General features: G+C 41.5%; 1 protein-coding gene across 5 annotated transcripts in view; it reads left to right on the forward strand.

Moving 5' to 3' along the window:
- The window catches only part of MRPL48 (mitochondrial ribosomal protein L48), a 48,561-nt gene extending 34,455 nt beyond the window's left edge, over nt 1-14,106 (forward strand). For all 5 annotated transcript variants that reach the window (XM_004279776.3, XM_033405682.2, XM_033405683.2 and 2 more), the window contains 4 exons: nt 1,984-2,153; nt 11,574-11,676; nt 13,167-13,256; nt 13,803-14,106. In XM_004279776.3, the coding sequence (XP_004279824.1) occupies nt 1,984-2,153; nt 11,574-11,676; nt 13,167-13,256; nt 13,803-13,877 (438 nt within the window). In that variant the 3' untranslated portion in view covers nt 13,878-14,106. The remainder of the gene's footprint in view (nt 1-1,983; nt 2,154-11,573; nt 11,677-13,166; nt 13,257-13,802) is intronic.
- The last annotated feature ends 4,084 nt before the right edge of the window (nt 14,107-18,190 follow it).

The following is an 18,190-nucleotide window of genomic DNA, read 5'->3' on the forward strand; positions in this document are numbered from 1 at the left end:
TACTTATTTATGCATTTTTAGTATGAACATTGTAAAAACATTTTTACTAAAAAATTTTAAAAAGCAAGGTAGATTTTAAGATTCTAACTTTGAATTGATAAAAGATTCATATTATTAAAAATTCAAAAAATATAGAAGGGAAGTAGTTAAAAAGTCTCCTTCCCATCCCTGTGCCCCAGCCATACAATTCCCTCCCTCATAGGCAGCCAATGGTATTAGTATTTTTGTGTATCCTTCCAGAGTTAGTTTTTGATATGCAAACAAATAAATATGTAAGTAATTAAACACACACATCTATTCTCCCCCACCCACCCTTTGTATATGTATGGCAATATTCTGAAAACATTATTCTACAGTCTGCTTTTATCATTTAATTTATCTTAAAAACCTTTCTGTATCAGTACATAAGGAAGTTCCTTATGTCTTCTTACAGCTGCATAATGTACTATTGAATGGATGTGCCATGTTTTATTTAACAAGCTCCCCTCCTGATGGGCATTTAGGTTAAATTATTTCTGGTTGAGAAGCTTTCTTGATCCTGATCTATGTCGTGTTACATATCTGTTTTCCCAGGGCTCATACTTTTTACAGCAGTTTGCACAGGTTGATATGTAGTGAAGCAATACTTTATATGAAAGAGAAGGGTAGAAATAAAATAATTTGTCTGCCTCTAAGTTTTTAAAAGGAAGGCTGTCTAAATAATTGGACTGCAGAATTTCAAAGCTAGGAGGGCTGGAAGAGAAGTAATTCTGCACTTTCTTGTGATTAATTTCTTTAAGATTCCGATGAAAGTTAAGATTCTCTCCTTAGAAAAAATGTGCACACATGTAAAATTTTGCATATAAGTTTTGGGGTTGACACACCCCTTGAAATTCCTTTATGGATTCTAGATTAAGAATCTGTTGGGAGGGCTTCCCTAGTGGCACAGAGGTTAAGAATCCACCTGCTAATGCAGGGGACATGGGTTCAAGCCCTGGTCCGGGAAGATCCCACATACCACGGAGCAACTAAGCCCAAGCGCCATATCTACTGAGCCTGCACTCTAGAGCCCGTGAGCGGCAACTACTGAGCCCGCCTGCGCGCATAGAGCCGGTGCTCGGCAACATGAGAAGCCACCGCAATGGGAAGGAGCCCGGGCACCGCAACAAAGAGTAGCTCCCGCTCACCGGAGCTAGAGAAAGCCCGTGCGCAGCAACGAAGACCCAACGCAGCCAAAAATAAATGAGTAAATAAATAAATTTATTTTAAAAAAAAAGAATCTGTTGGGAATTCCCTGGTGGTCCAGTGGTTAGGACTGTGTGCTTTCACTGCCAAGGGCCCAGGTTCAATCCCTGGTCAGGGAACTAAGATCCCACAAGCTGAAGCAGCCGCATAGCACAGGGAGATCAGCTCGGTGCTTTATGACCACCTAGAGGGGTGGGATAGGGAGGGTGGGTGGGAGAGAGATGCAAGAGGGAAGAGATATGGGAACATATGTATATGTATAACTGATTCACTTTGTTATAAAGCAGAAACTAACACACACAAAAAAAATAAAAAAGGATTCTTTATTTCCTGTAAAAAAAAAAAAAAAAAAGATTCCACAAGCTGCGCAGCATGGCCCCCCCCCAAAAAAATCCTCAAGAATCTGTTATCTAGCATAACCCCATTAATATAAAAATTGGGAAACTGAGGGCCAGATTTGGAAGGTGAGTCTCAAAACTAGTTAATGGCAGAAGACAGTCACATGTATTTATGTTAAATAATGCCAGCAATATTCCCTCTCCTTTCATTGACTGATGCTACAGCCCAGTGTCAAGGGAGGCTGCCCATTCCTTCCCAGGAAAAGTTCAATTTATAGGTAGGGTAACCTGAGAGAAAAATGGTAAACAAGTTTAACTGAAAGATTGATTTTTTTAATGTATATATATATCAAGATGGTATGGTTAGAATTTCTTATACAATACTTTGATTTAGTTTCTTTCTCTTTTGTTTCCTGTTTAGCCCAGGAAGAAGAGGGGAAAAGTGGAAGTGAGACCCATTAATTTGGGGACAGATTATGAATACGGGGTTTTAAACATTCACCTGATTGCATACGATATGGCCCTGGCAGAGAGTTATGCCCAGTATGTTCACAACCTCTGCAACCATCTCTCCATTAAAGTCGAGGAAAGGTATGAAAGATGCCTTTGCATGGGATGTTCTTGGTGTGGGTAGTATGCTCTGCTTTGTTATTGTTAAATGAAGTTTTGAGATATAACTTACATGTAGTAAAATTCACTCTTTTTACATATATAGTTTGCCACCATCAAAATATAGAACAAGTCTATTAAGTTCTTAAAACAAAAAGTTCCTGGGTGCCCAAGGTGTAGTCAATTTCCTCTCTCTTTCCTCTCAAGTCCCTGGCAACCACTGATTGATTTTCTGTCCCTATTGTTTTAAGTTCTCCAGAATATCATATAAATGGAATCATACAGTATGTAGCTGTTTGTTTCTGGCCTCTTTCACTTAGCATAATGGGTTTAAGATTCATCTGGGGTTTTGCAAGTATTCTGTTGCTGAATAGTATTGCATTAAATGGTGAACCTTAGTTGGTTTATGCATTCACCAGTTGATATACATTTGGATTGTTTCTAGTTTATTGGTAATTATGAATAAAGCTGCCATAAGCTTTCTCATACCAGTTTTGTAGGGGCATGTGTCTTCCTTCCTGTTCAACAACTACCTAAGCCTGGGATTGTTGGGTTTTATGGTGAATGCGTGTTTAACTTTATAAGAAACTGTCAAACTTTTTCCAGGCGGCTGTCCTATTTTGTATTCCCACCATCAGTATATGAGAGTTTCAATAACTTCTTACCCTGGTCAGCACTTGGTTTGTCACATTTTTTTAAAGTTATTCTAGGAGATATATGGTGGTATTTCATAGTGGCTTTATTTTCTTCTTCTTCTTCTTTTTTTTTTTTGGCTGCACTGCGCGGATTGTGGGATCTTAGTTACCTGACCAGGGATCGAACCACTGCCACGGCAGTGAAAGTGCCGAGTCCTAACCACTGGACCGCCAGGGAATTCCCCATACCACACTATCTTGATTACAGTAGCTTGATTACTGAAAAAGCAACTTTGTTCTTTATTCAAAATTATTTTGGCTATTTTAGGTCTCTGGGTTTTTCATTAAAATTTTAGAATTAGCTTGTTGATTTCTACAGAAAAGAGCCTGATGGAATTTTGGTGGGGTGTGTTGAATCTGAGGATCAATTTGAGGAGAATTGACATCTATTTTGAGTCCTCTGATCCATTAACATGGTATATCTCCCCATTTATATAGATATTCTTCGCCTCCTCTGCTTTTTACATACTCTTTGGGTTTGCTGGAAAACTGTAGGGGAGGAGAACTAACATTTACTGACTATCCATGCCAGGCCAGGCACTTTACATATCTTATCTCAATGTTTGAGAAAGTGTGGGATGCCCTGTGGGATGCCTTAAATAACATTAAATCACATGGTGAGAAATTTCTTCCCTTTTTCATTCTTTTTAAACCTAATTATGTGAAGGAGAAATTCTTAGTGTTGTGCTGGTATGTCCTTAACACCGCTGAAGTACTTCCTAATCTTTATAAGAAAGAGGGGACCTCAGGCTCAGAGTCTTTGGCAAACACCACCATCTAGCTAGAATTTTATAACATTGTTTTGTTTGCACTGTATTTATTTTTAGCTTAACTTCTTTTTTTTTTTTTTGCGGTACGCGGGCCTCTCACTGCTGTGGCCTCTCCCGTTGCGGAGCACAGGCTCCGGACGCGCAGGCTCAGCGGCCATGGCTCACGGGCCCAGCTGCTCCGCGGCATGTGGGGTCTTCCCGGACCAGGGCACGAACCCGTGTCCCCTGCATCGGCAGGCGGACTCTCAACCACTGTGCCACCAGGGAAGCCCTTAACTTCTTTATATGTCAACTGATACTCTTTTTTCTATTTACTATAGTGATATAAAGTCAGGCTTATTGAGGTATAATTTACGTTAGTAAAATTCACCCTTTTAGTGAACAGTTTCTGTGAGTTTTGACAAATGCATGCAGTAGAATAATAATCAGGATATAGAACATCTTCATCATCCCAAGAAGTCCCCTCCTCCCTTTGTAGTCAATCCCTTGTCCCATCCCCAGTCCCTGCAACTATTGATTTATTTTATGTCCTTGTAGTTTTGCCTTTTCCAAAATGTCATATAAATGGAATCATACAGTATTTTTCCATTTGAGTCTGGCTTCTTTCACTTAGGATAATGTATTTGAGATTCATCCATGTTGTTGCCTGTGTCAAGTAGTTTGTTCCTTTTTGTTGCTGAGTAGCATTTCATTGAGTGGATGTACCACAGTTTGTTTATTCATTTGAAGGACATTTGTGTTGTTTCCAGTTTCGGGCAGTTACAAATAGAGCTACTATAAATATGTACAGGTGTTTGTGAGAACAGAAGTTTTTATTTCTCTAGGAGTGTGATTGCTGGGTCAAATGGTAAGAGTGGTGTATTTTTATTTTTATTTAGTTTTAAAATATATATATTTATTTATTTATTTATTGGCCACGTTGGGTCTTTGTCGCTGCATGCGGGCTTTCTCTAGTTGCGGCGAGCGGGGACTACTCTTTGTTGTGGTTAGTGGGCTTCTCCTTGTGGTGGCTTCTCTTGCTGCGGAGCATGGGCTGTAGGTGTGCGGGCTTCAGTAGTTGTGGTGTGCAGGTTCAGTAGTTGTGGTGCGCAGGCTCAGTTGCTCTGCAGCATTTGGGATCTTCCCGGACCAGGGCTCGAACCCGTGTCCCCTGCATTGACAGTCAGATTCTTAACCACTGCACCACCAGGGAAGTCCTGTACTTTTAAATTGGTAAGAAACTGCCAAGCTGCTTTCCACAGTGGCCATACCACTTTTCACTCTAACCAGCAACATGAGTTCCAGTTGTTCCACATCTCAAGTTTCTTTTTAAAATTAATTTTTAAGTGAGTTGATTTAAAGAAAAATATTTAATAAATAATAGTTTGGGTGGTTGGTTTGCCATTGTAGCAAGGTAATACGTGGCATCATATGTGGATATGGCAAAAATTATACTTTCTTACTCACTAGATATTAGTATATGCCCATTTTATAGATGAGTAAACCAAGGCTCTGAAAGGCCAAAATTCACAGAACCAGTAAGTTGCCTGGATTTAACCCAGTTCTCCCTGACTCCAGTATTTTTAATTATATAGTATTTTAAGTCCTTAAGCCAAATTTGAACTTTTAAACCTTTATTACTTAGAGTATAACTGTGCTAAATGTGCTTCTGAGAAGATTGGATAATCAGCTGTGACTTTAGCTCTCACAGCTGATAGTACTTCAATTGTTTTAGGCCTAAAGATGTACTTTATCTTTTTCTGATGCCCCAGAGAGTTGGTTGCTCTTTCAGCACTTGACACATACCTCTATCATGTCACTTAGTGCTCTGGGCTGTAATCATCTATTCATTTGCCAGCTCCCTTCCCCCCTGACTTGTGTTCTTCTTCATTTCTTCAGTACCTAGCATAAAGCCTGCCACATGGGGAACATTAAGCCATTCTTGAAAGAATGACAGGTTCTTGAATATGACTACACAATCCAGTTGTGTAGTATACATTTCCTAAAGTTTAATGAAAGTGCTTTTAAGTACTTAATTAAAGAACTGCTGGTTGAGCCTCTTCTTGCTCTGTGGTAGGCATTGGACTAGACATTCTGACTGGAGGATACAAAGGTAAATGCCCGATTTCAAGGAGAGTGTGTGTGTATGTGTGTGTGCACACATACACACACCAAAAAAATAATTATAACATAATGTGGAAGTGATAAGTGAAAGATAAAGTTTAATATCAGTTCAAGAAGGCAGAGTAGCATAATAATTTAGAGCAATGCTTCTCAAAGTACCACTCTGCGAAGATATTAGGAGCTTATGCCAAAATGTACATTAACGCTTTGCTTCCTTCATCAAGAAACTCTTGCTATTGAAAACAAAATGTTGATTGAATTAAAGTGTGTTTACTGACTGTGTCATGCTTCTTATCTTGTCTTGAACTGATAACAAGCAGTTTGCTTACCAGCAGCTTGTCTTTGGATCACACTTTGAGTAACAAGTGGTTAAGAGTAAAAGCTCTGGAATCAAACTGTCTGCATTTAAATCCTAGTTCTACCAGTTATTAACAATATGACCTTGAGAAATTCTGAACCTCAGTTTCTTTGTCTTCATAATGGGGATGGTAATTTTCCTATTTCTTTGAGTTCTGAAAATTAAATAAGAAAATATATAATAGCACTTAACAGAACGTTGTAAACACTCTGTAAATAATATTATTGTTATTAGTAATTAACGAGATGTTTTTCAGCTGGCAGGGATTAGGGGCAGCATCTCAGATGAGGTGGTGGCAAAGAGGCATTAAATGCCATTTACAGAATGTTATCATACCTACAGTGGATCAGCTCCTTGGAATAGTGTTTTAAATTTTCAGAAGGACTTTTTAAAATATTTTGTTTTTAATACCCTACTGTGAAAAGCTCTGGCTGCATTTGAGTAAAGGCAGGCAGGCAGTAACATTTGTTGAGCACCTACTATCATAACAGCCAGCCACTCTGCTAAATACTTTTTTTGTATATTACTTTACTTAATTCAGACAAGCACCTTGCCATAGTGTATCAAAGCATTGATTCTGCAGCCAGACTGCTTAGGTTTTGCTCTTGTTCTGCTACATTCTTCCTGTGTGACATTGGGCAGTTTCCTTAACCTCTTTGTGTCTTGGTTTCCTCATTTGTAAAATGAGGTTAATAAAAGTACCTATCTAATAAAGCTATTGTGAAAATAAAGGGAGTTAATATATTTAAAATGCTTACAACTAAGTCCAGAAACTTTGGCTGCTATTATTATTGTTGTTATTATTATTAATAATATAATAAAAGCTTGCCTATAGTCGTAAATGGCAAGGTCTGGATTTGAACCCACTTCTTTTCCTCCAAATTCATAATTCCCTCTAACTGATTCTCCACACTGCTTTTAGTGTAATCTTTCTAGAATGGAAATATGATCATGTCACTCTCATGCTTAAATTCCTTCCATGGCCTCCCATTCCTTTAGGATCAAAATAAAAGTTTCTCACATACCTTGCTAGGTGCTCCATGGCCTGGGCTTGCCTCTCTCACCTTAACTCGCACTTCTCTCTCCCTCTCCTTCTATCTCCAGTTACACTGACTTTGTTTTTTGTCCTTTCCCACCTCAGGACCTTTGCATATGCTCTCTAAAGCCTAGAATACTCTTTCCCCTTCAGCTAATCAGCCCCTATTTTTTTCTTAGGCTTTATTTTAAATGTCACTTCTTCAGAGAACCTCATTAAGTTAGGTCTTTATGTTATATATTTAGCAGAAGTAAAGGGTATCTTCTTCCCTGGTGGCGCAGTGGTTAAGAATCCGCCTGCCAGTGCAGGCGACATGGGTTCAAGCCCTGATCCGGGAAGATCCCACATGCCTCAGAGCAACTGAGCCCATGCACCACAACTACTGAGCCTGCACTCTAGAGCCCTTGAGCCACAACTACTTAGCCTGTGTGCCACAGCTACTCAAGCCCGTGCACCTAGAGCCTGTGCTCTGCAACAAGAGAAGCCACCGCAATGAGAAGCCCGTGCACCACAACGAAGAGTAGCCCCTGCTCGCTGCAACTAGAGAAAGCCAGCGCGCAGCAATGAAGACCCAACACAGCCAAAAATAAATAAGGAAAATAAATAAATTTATTTTTTTTAAAAAAGGGTATATAACTTCCCTTTCAAAATGCTCATTCCTTACTCTCATAATTACTTGATTATTATTAGACTCTAAGATATGTAAGGCAGGGATTGTTTCTGTCTGCGTCAGCAGTCACGCTAAAACTTTGCCCAGTACCTGACACATAGTAGGCACTGAATGAATATTTGTTGACTTGGATTGAGTTCCAGTAGGCATGAACATGAATTCTAGGATAACAAAATGAATGATGTGCTGCTTTTTGCCTCTTTCCTGGTTCTTTGCTCCAAATAGTAGAGCATAAAGAGATGTTCATTTTTAGCAATTCACTTCTCTGCACTGATTGAGGTTTTCAGACCATCATATCAGGCATTCTTACTGCCCAGCTTTTCAGAGATAAAATGATTTTCTTTTCTTCTGATTTTCATTTTATCTTGATCCATTTTTCCTTTAGTAGTTGGGGGTAGGGCTCTGACCTTGAGATGGAATTGAGCAGGGGAACTGTGCGCTAGCTTTTGTTCTATAAATGGTCTGCCTTGCTGCAGCTGCAGCTCACCCAGAAGATGAGAGGAAGGGGCCTCTCCTGTGGGTCCTTTAATTTGCCTGCATCCCTTGCTGAGCAGGTGTCTGGAGAGATGGAAATCTTACTCATCTGGGAGCAGTTTCCAAGCCTGAAGCTAACCCAGCTCCTGTTCTCTGTGGAGAGTAAAAGCATCATTCATCATCATTCTCTGTAAGGCTGCTCTTTCCTTTTTTTTTTATTTTTTAGTCCACTTACATTTTTTAAAATGGAGGTATAACTTATATATAGTAGAGTCCACAGATTCTAAGTTCCCTAGCATCCCAGCAGGGTCCCTTGGGTCCTATCCCAGCACTACTCTTAAAAGCTAGCACTGTTTTGTCATGTTAGGTTGACTTTTGAAATTCAACTACTTCATTTCTTCCCTTCTGTTTTTTTTTTTTTTTTAATATTTATTTATTTATTTATTTATTTTTGCTGTGCTGGGTCTTAGTTGCGGCATGTGGGATCTTCATTGCGGCCTGTGGGATCTTTTTTTAGTTGCAGCGTGCGGACTTCTTAGTTGCGGCATGAGAACTCTTAGTTGCAGTACATTTGCGGCATCTAGTTCCCTGACCAGGGATCAAACCCGGGCCCCCTGCATTGGGAGCGTGGAGTCTTACCCGCTGGACCACCAGGGAAGTCCCTTCCCTTCTGTTTTTACTATCTGATCATCCAAGTCATGTTTATTGCAGAAAATTTGGGACATACAGAAAAGAGTAGATACTAAAGAAAAAGATACCTATACTCTTACTACTCAAAGGCCTATTATACTTTGAAATGACTAGAGTTCTCAGTATTTTTTTTTATTGAACTATGTCTGGTTTTTCTGTTGGTTCTCTTCGAGGGTCTCATGCCTCCTTACTTTTGTAGAATGCCGTTTTTTGGAATGGCAAACATCTGTGTTCATTCCTTACATCTTGATAAAGCCCTACTTCACCTATGAAGCCTTCCCCAAGCTCTCCCCCTTCTCTCCCTGTTGTTCCTGTAACGTTTGGTACATACCTATATTGCCTTTGTCTTCCTGTAGTGCGGATGTTTGTGTACATACCTGTCTCTCCAAAATGCTCTTAGCAAGCTCCTTGAAAGCATAGACTGCATAGTGCCCACCAGACTGCCTAGGACAGACAGGATCTCAGTAAATGTTTGTTGAAAGAGTAAATGAATGAATAAACAAATCAATGGAATCTTGTAAGTGTTGAGGAATAAAATGCATGTTTAGTGGCAAGAATGAACAATTCTCACTTTATTCAGTCTTATCTGTGGAATGTCAAAAAGGAAAAAGAGCATTTTAGAGTGCTGTTTACTTTTCTGAAAGCTTTTACATAATTACTTTATTTGATTTTCCATAGCCAGTCTATGAATGCATCCCAATTTTTTTTTTGTTTTGGCTGCACCACGTAGCATTCGGGATCTTAGTTCCCTGACCAGGGATCGAACCCATGCTCCCTGCAGTGGAAGCGTGGAGTTTTAACCACCGGACCGCCAGGGAAGTCCCCAATTTTTTTTGTTGTTGTTTGTTTGTTTTTTACTGTACACAGGCCTCTCACTGTTGTGGCCTCTCCCATTGCGGAGCACAGGCTCCGGACGCGCAGGCTCAGCGGCCATGGCTCACGGGCCCAGCCGCTCCACGGCATGTGGGATCTTCCCGGACCGGGGCACGAACCCGTGTCCCCTGCATCGGCAGGCGGACTCTCAACCACTGCGCCACAAGGGAAGCCCGCCGATTTTTTTATATAAGGAAGTTATTACCAAAGGTAAATTTGAAGAGATCAGAGATTGTGCTATAAAATGGAAGGGGATGTTATTTAGGGAGGCTATCTGGAAGTTTGCAATACCTAGCATTTACTCACTGTTTATAAGGGCAAGGGAATTGGCATTTGTAGGCACAGTATACCTGGCAAATTACTTATGTAATCTTATTTAATTATTGCTACAACCCTATGAACTAGGTAGTATTATCTTCATTTAATAGCTGAAGAAACTAAGACTCAGAGAACTGAATTAGTTTGTCCAAGGTCAAATAGGTAGTAAGTGGCGAAGCCAACATTTAAATCCAGTACTGACTCTCATGTTTCTAATCCATTTTCCGTTACGCGCCAAACTTCTTTTCGTAGCAGTCCATCTGTAGAGGGCCATACTCCTTACTCTTAATTGATGAAGCTTTGTGTGGCATGAAAATTCAGCAATCCTACTGTTGTTATTATTATTCCATTTATCTTCAGTTTGAGGAATTTTTGATAAGATGAACACAACACTAATACCATATTTCTGTGTAGCCATCAGTCCTATCTCATCACCATATCTGATTCTCACAATAATCTATTGATATAAGCCTAGATTGTAATCCCCTTTATACATGGAGAAACTGAGGCCCAGAGTGGGAAGGGACTTGCCTAAGTAAATATTGCTAATAAGTGACAGGGCCAAGACTTGACCCCAAGTCCAGCACTCTTTATTGTGGCATGTAGATCTGCTGAAGCCGATTGTAGTGAGCAGAGACTCTACAACAATGGTTCTCAACCTGGGGACGTTTAACAATGGTGATAATTTTGAGTGTTATCACTTCGGGGGTACTACTGGCACTCTCTGGGTATAGAGATTAGGGATGCATACTCCAGCTCCGACAACAAGAATTATCTGTTCTAAAGCGTCAGTAGTGCTGATGTTGAGAAATCCTGCTCTAGAACTGGAGCAGGGGACTTCCCTGGCGGTCCAGTGGTTAAGACTCCACACTTCCATCGCAGGCAGCAGGGGTTTGATGCCTGGTTGGGAACTAAGATCCCACATGCCGCACGACACGGCCAAAAAATTTAAAAATAAAATAAAATAAAATAAAAGGATTGGGATTGGGTTTGGGTTTCGTGCTTCATTTCGTGCAGGATTGGGTTTCGTGCTTCATTTCTTCAGAAGAGGTGAAATACCCAAGGTTAACCTCCAAAGTGTACCTAGTGATGAGCCTGATTCTTTCAGAAGTGGCTATTCTTTAGTGGCAGTAAATACTTAGTAATCACCAGGTTTTATTCAGAGTGTTATATTAGGCATGACTGGGGATGCAGAAAAGTATTAGACATGGTCTGTCCCCTCACGGAGTTTAGAGATTTCTGGAGGAGGCATAAGAGGATCTGGTTACTTTGCTCCTGGATGAAGATAAACAGCCCTAGATTAGATTGCAGGAGCTACTGCATGCAGTAGTGGCTGTACTCAGGGACTACCCTGACTGAAGTGGTGCTGCTGGCTTAAGAGAACCCTCCCAGTAGCTGACTCTTCCTTCCCACAGTTATGCGATGCCCACCAAAACCGTGGAGGTGTTGCAGTTGCAGGACCAAGGCAGGAAAATGCTCCTGGACTCAGTTCTTACCACCCATGAGCGAGTGGTTCAGGTAGGTACTCTGGGAGAAATTTGAAATGTATTTGCCTCTCCTGGTTCTTTTCTCTATCCTGATCTCTTGGTTGAGCTTCAAACCTGCTATCCAGTTGTCTACTGGGTTTCTCCGTTAAAATGGTCCACAGGTGCCCTCACTCAGTGTATACAAAACTAATTGTAGAGGGACTGATGTTTTTTTCCTGTAATCCTCCTCACCTTTGAGCTTAATGCTTGACCCTTCTTTGCCCTTGGGTATCCATTCATTCTCCAAATTCAGTGGCTTCTACCCCTAAAAATCTTTCAGATCCATCCACTTTGCTGTACGATCATATCAATGTGATCGTGTCATTGTACTGCCTAGAACGCCTCAGTGGCTTCCCTTTCGCTCTGTACCCATTAGCAGTCACTCCTCTTTCCCCGTCCCCCCCAGGTCCTGGCAACCACTAACCTGCTTTCCACTTCTATGGTTTTATCTCTTCTAGGCATTTCTTCAAATGGAATTATATAAAATATGGCCTTTTATATCTGGCTTCTTTCACTTAGCATAATGTTTTCAAGGTTCATCCATGTTGTAGCATGTGTCAGTATTTCATTCCTTTTTACTGCCAAGTAATATTCCAACAAATGGACATTGCCCCTTTTTGATCCACTCAAGAAACATATCAGGAAGGTAACCAGAGGTATGTTAAGGTAGTAAAACCCTAAATTTGTGTTAAAATTTTAAATAATTAAAGTACTTACAATCTTGGTTCTTTAAATATTATCAGGAATAAATTATTTGAGCTACATTTTATGACAGCTCTAACTTGCCACTGAGGCTCACAGGATAAAGTTTGAACTCTTTGATTAGCACCTAAGTGCCTTCATGTTACTCCTCCTGCTTTTCTTCTTCACACCCCCTTTCATTCCAGCCACACATGTCACTAGTTTCAATTCCCTAGTACTGTACTTTTCCTCCACATTTTACTGAATATTGCTTCCTCTGCCTTAAAAAAACCTCCACACTACTGCTGAATTCTCCCAATTTAGTCCTGTATTTCAAGACTCTAACCAGATGTTACCTCTTTTGGAAGCTTTTTCTGACCCTCCTGATTGTTAGGTAGGTGTTTCTCTTGTGGGTTCCCACAGCCCACTGCATGCCCTTCTACCACACATCTGATTTAACTCTGGATTCTCAGCACAGGGTGTGACAACAACAGGTCCCAGTCTATGTGGGTAAACCTAAGTTGATTCAGAAAGTCATCCTGGACTTGACCTCTTGATCCAGTTATGACATTCATTGCCTACAAGAGCAGATATTGGCCATGACCATCTTAGTAACCAGACAACTTGGCAGATCAGCAAGAGAAATCCTGGAAAGTCTGGGCTCCAAAAACAGCTCTGGATGTTACTCCTTCACCCAAAGGCCCTCTAGCTCTGCTGGAGCTGACATTTGAGCCCTTGCCATGTCTGCCCAATCACCTAGGTTTCAGTGCCTCTCTTAGAGCATCTTCTTTCCTTTTGCAGATCAGCGGTTTGAGTGCTACATTTGCAGAGATTTTCTTGGAAATAATCCAAAGCAATCTTCCTGAAGGAGTCAAACTGTCAGTGAAGGAGGTATGTGCTAATATGAGAAGAGGCCTGCTGGTGGGCTCAAAATGTGGAATAGAAAATCTGAACTGGCTGGCTTTAGAAACAAAGACATATGAATAATTTAGCCCAGATAAAAATAATAAGGAAAGGTGTGCAGGCTGCTTTACCGTGATCATTTTTCTGGCTTTCCCAGTGCATCAGGGATGATGCTTTATAGACCATGGAAGTTGAACTCCATCACAGCATCCTGATATTAGGCGTGAGCCCATTACACCCACAAATTCCCTCCCTTGAGGCAGTTGTAGAGCAGAAAGAACATGATTTACGATCCCATACAGTGTAATTAAACAGAACACAAATAGGGAAATATACTTAAGGCAGGGAGAAAGTCCAATTCAACTTTGAATCCTTGATACCTAATATAAGTCTGGTACATAGTAGCTACTCAGTAAAAGTTAGTTGAATCTAAATCATTTTCTGCAGAGCTGGCTGATGGATCCTTTTCTGATGCTGGGCATATTTGAGTAACTCTGTAGTAATTCCCTCTTATCTTCTTTTTCTTCTCCTCAGCACACTGAAGAAGACTTCAAAGGAAGGTTCAAAGCTCGGCCAGAACTGGAAGAACTGCTAGCCAAGTTGAACTAGCTCACTGTAGACCCTTTCATGCCAGCACTGGTGACACTGAGTGGCAATGGAAAGAGCTTCCTGGGTGGCCAAAGTTAAGAAGGAGACCCTGACCCTCAATATCATAAGTACCCATCTCCACAGCCAGGAGTGCCTCCTCTCCTCTGTGAAGGAGTGCTTGCCGACTGTCACCACGTTCCTTTGAGCCAACCCTAGGTACCTTCCATCTAATAAAAATCTGCTAATGATGGATGTGTGTGTATGTGAGAAGTCAGTCCATCCTGTCGAGTATATTTAACTAAGGGATTCAATTTCTCTTTGCCTGGTGCTTTAGCACATAAGCATGTCCCCCTTCAGTATTTCTCCAATTAGAGTGAACTCATCCTTTAAATCAACCTGGCATGGAGTCCCTTTAGTGAAGCAGACAATCATAAGTAAACTCTCTGTGGATAGGAGGCATAGGGAGGGAGATTTTGTATATGAAAAAACCCTCCAGATAGGATCAGGGTCTGTCCATAAGTGAAAAAAAAGTACTTTGTGGGGTAGTGAGTGACCTGTCATAAGTATGCAGGTAGATGTTACATAACTGCAAATTAGGGTTGCCTGGAAGGAGTTTAAGCAAAGAATTAAAGGTTGATCTTGGTCACGTGTCAGAAAACTACTACTTGTGAGCCAAATACCAACAACTGCCTATTTGCATTTTTTTTTTTTTTTTTTGCGGTACGTGGGCCTCTCACTGTTGTGGCGTCTCCCGTTGCGGAGCACAGGATCCGGATGCGCAGGCTCAGCGGCCATGGCTCACGGGCCTAGCCGCTCCGCGGCATGTGGGATCTTCCCAGACTGGGGCACAAACCCGTGTCCCCTGCATCGGCAGGCGGACTCTCAACCACTGCGCCACCAGGGAAGCCCGCCTATTTGCTTTTTAAAAATAATTTATTGAGGTGAAATTCACATGTCACAAAACGAACCATTTTAAAGTGAATAATTCAGTGGTATTTAATGCATTTGCAGTGTTGTGCAACCTCTATCCAGTTCCAAAACCCCATTGCCTGTTTTTGTAAATAAAGGCTTATTGGAATAGAGCCCTGCTTATTCATTTACACACTGTCTGTGGCTGCTTTTATGCTACAATGGCAGAGTTGAGTAGCTGTGACAGAGACTGTTATGCAAAAACATTTTTACATGGTCCTTTATAAAAATAGTTTGTCAAACCCTGATCCAAGTCATTGGTTCTCAAACTTAAGCATACATTAGAATCACCTGCAAGGCTTTTTAAAAATTTATTTATTTATTTATTTATGGCTGTGTTGGGTCTTCGTTGCTGCGCAGGCTTTCTCTAGTTGTGCTGAGTGGGGACTACTCTTCATTGTGGTGTGCAGGCTTCTCATTGCGGTGGCTTCTCTTGTTGCGGAGCATGGGCTCTAGGTGCACGGGTTTCACTAGCTGTGGCACGTGGGCTTCAGTAGTTACGGCTTGCAGGCTTTAGAGAGCAGGCTCAGTAGTTGTGGCACACGGGCTCAGTTGCTCCGTGGCATGTGGGATCTTCCCAGACCAGGGCTGGAACCCGTGTCCCCTGCATTGGCAGGCGGATTTTTTTTTTTTTTTTGCGGTATGCGGGCCTCTCACTGTTGTGGTCTCTCCAGTTGCGGAGCACAGGTTCCAGACGCACAGGCTCAGCGGCCATGGCGCATGGGCCCAGCCGCTCCGCGGCATGTGGGATCTTCCCAGACCGGGGCACGAACCTGTGTCCCTTGCATCGGCAGGCGGACTCTTAACCGCTGTGCCACCAGGGAAGCCCCTGCACGGCTTTTTAAAACACAACTTACTAGGCTCCATCCCCAGATTTTCTGACTTAGGAGATCTTGAGCAAGGGTGATGCTGCTGCTGGTCCAGAGTTACCTCTTTCAGAACCACTAGTCTAAGTTGACCTCTAATGTTTTTCCTATTCTGAGCATTAGTGCATTCCTACTTTTGTACAGAATAGCTATAATTTATTGAGCTAGACCCTATGCTAGGTACTACATTAGCTCTAATCCTCACACCAGTTTTTTAGGTGTATATATGAGTGTGTGTGGTATCTGAGTGTGAGTGTATCACACTCAAATTTATTGAGCCCTAATTTGCTCTGTACTTTATACAGATTATCCTTGAGATTGATGGTATTATCTCAGTCTTACAGGTGGAGAAACTGAGGTTTGGAGAGATGAAGCGACTTTCTAGGGTCACACAGTTATTAAGTGGCAGACCCTGTCCCCCCCTACTTTTCTGGGATACCCATGCATAGAGGTCTGTGGGACCTTAGAGCATTCTTAGCATTGTGTGTACTTTTCTGAAACTCATCAGTTTCAGTCCTGAAGTTATTTTGGTTTTTTTCGAGTTGGTTTCCAAAGGCAACAAGAGGAAACTCAGATTTCCTCTCAAGGTGTAACACTAAGGGAGGGCTGTCAAGATAGCAGGTGCCTTCAATTAAAATGCTTTTCTGAATTCAAATTGAAAGCTCAGCAGGCCAGGACTTACAAGTGAACCCCACTGGGAGCGTGGGCAGAATTTGCCAGGTGAGGACTGATATTTTGGTTGCAGAATTGCTCATTGCTGAGTCTCCTTTAGGGAAGATGAAAGAACAGCAGCTAATGGATGAGTGTAAAGTTGTAGGATGTGTAGTGACTTGAAGATAAAAAGGTGAATAAACGCATGTATACACACAGATACACGCTGCCTCCATATCATGTGGTCAATGGGCAATGTCCTGTGGACCCCATTTAGGAGTCTGGAATACAGTGGTATTTTCCAGTTGCCCACATTTCCTTGTTATTAATTTGTGAAAGCAAGATGTAAGGTTTCATAAATTGACAAGATATTAGAGCTAAGGGACCTTGGAACCCAGCCAGCCTAAAGCAAGTGCAGGTTAGGGGCCCAGGAAGGGCAGTGCTTTACTCAAGGTGACAGGGCACCTCGTTGGCAGAGCTGGGAGCAGGATTCAGATCTCTTGATTCCCAGTGCATCACTTTCCATTACATCACTGAGGGATGAGTCAGGCTTATCTCTTAAACTGGAGGCTGCTGGGTTCTGTCACCTTGGAGCTCTTGTGTCACTGACCTAGTTGATTTATCCTCTGACCAGAGCCAAAGGGCTTTTGTTGCTCATGATTAGTCTGACCTGAAACAAATGGAAATTGCTCATAATGCCTTATCCTGGTAAGAGGGACAGATCTTCTGATTGCTAGAACCTCAGAGTTACAAAACAATTATAAGCTTCATTTGATTTTCCAGAGGGAAATGAACTTCCCTAGGATCACATGGCAGTGAAATCAAATGGAATGCAAATCTCTGCGCTCTAGGTTGAAAATACCGTCCCCTCCCTTCCTGAGACAACCTACAGTATTATAAAGAAAAGAGGCAGACAAACCTGAGCTATTCCTAATTTCTACATTTATTAGTTTTGAGGCCTCAGGTGAGTTATTTTAACCTCATTAAGCCTCAGTTTTCTGATCTGTAAAGTGAGGATAATCCCTTGTAGGAGCTTGAGATGGAGATGATGAACACAACGGGCAAGCATGTGCTCAGTAAATGTTAGATTGCCTTCCCATCTAAACTTCACTATACAGTTTTTTTTAAAAAAGTTTATTTATTTAGGCTGCGTCGGCTCTTCCTTGCAGCACACGGGCTCTTCCTTGCAGCATGTGGGATCTTTGGTCGCGGTGTGCGGGCTTCTCTCTAGTTGTGGTGCACAGGTTCCAGGGCATGCAGACTTCAGAGCACGCAGGCTTAGTTGCCCTGTGGCATGTGGGATCTTAGTTCCCCGACCAGGGATAGAACCCACGTCCCCTGCATTGGAAGGTGGATTGTTAATCACTAGACCACCAGCGAAGTCCCTCACTATACTTTTGTAAAAGATTATTTTTTCATTGAGGTATAATTTATCTATAGTGAAACACACAGATCTTAAGTGTATATTTGATCAGTTTTGAAAATGCAGTCACCTATGAAACCTACACTTATATCAAGTTAAAGAACATTTCCATCTCCCCAGAAAGTTCCCCTACATTCTTTCAGTCATTCTTCCCAGAAACAACCACTAATCTTATTCCTGTTTCCATAGGTTAGTTTCACCTATCTAGAACAACGTATAAATATCATAGAGTTATAACCTTTTGTGTCTGACTCCATTCACTTACCCTGATGTTCTACCCACATTGTTGCATGTAGCCATAGTTCATTCCTTCAGCATACTTTTAGTTTTGAACCCAGTTAGGGTTAAATTATGCCTAGTACCACTGCAAAAACATGAGAGCTAGGCAAGAGAGAAGAAAAGGAAGGTCAATGGATTAGGAATCA

The sequence above is a fragment of the Orcinus orca genome, chromosome 8 (genome assembly GCF_937001465.1).
Source record: "Orcinus orca chromosome 8, mOrcOrc1.1, whole genome shotgun sequence".
Lineage (NCBI taxonomy): Eukaryota > Metazoa > Chordata > Mammalia > Artiodactyla > Delphinidae > Orcinus > Orcinus orca.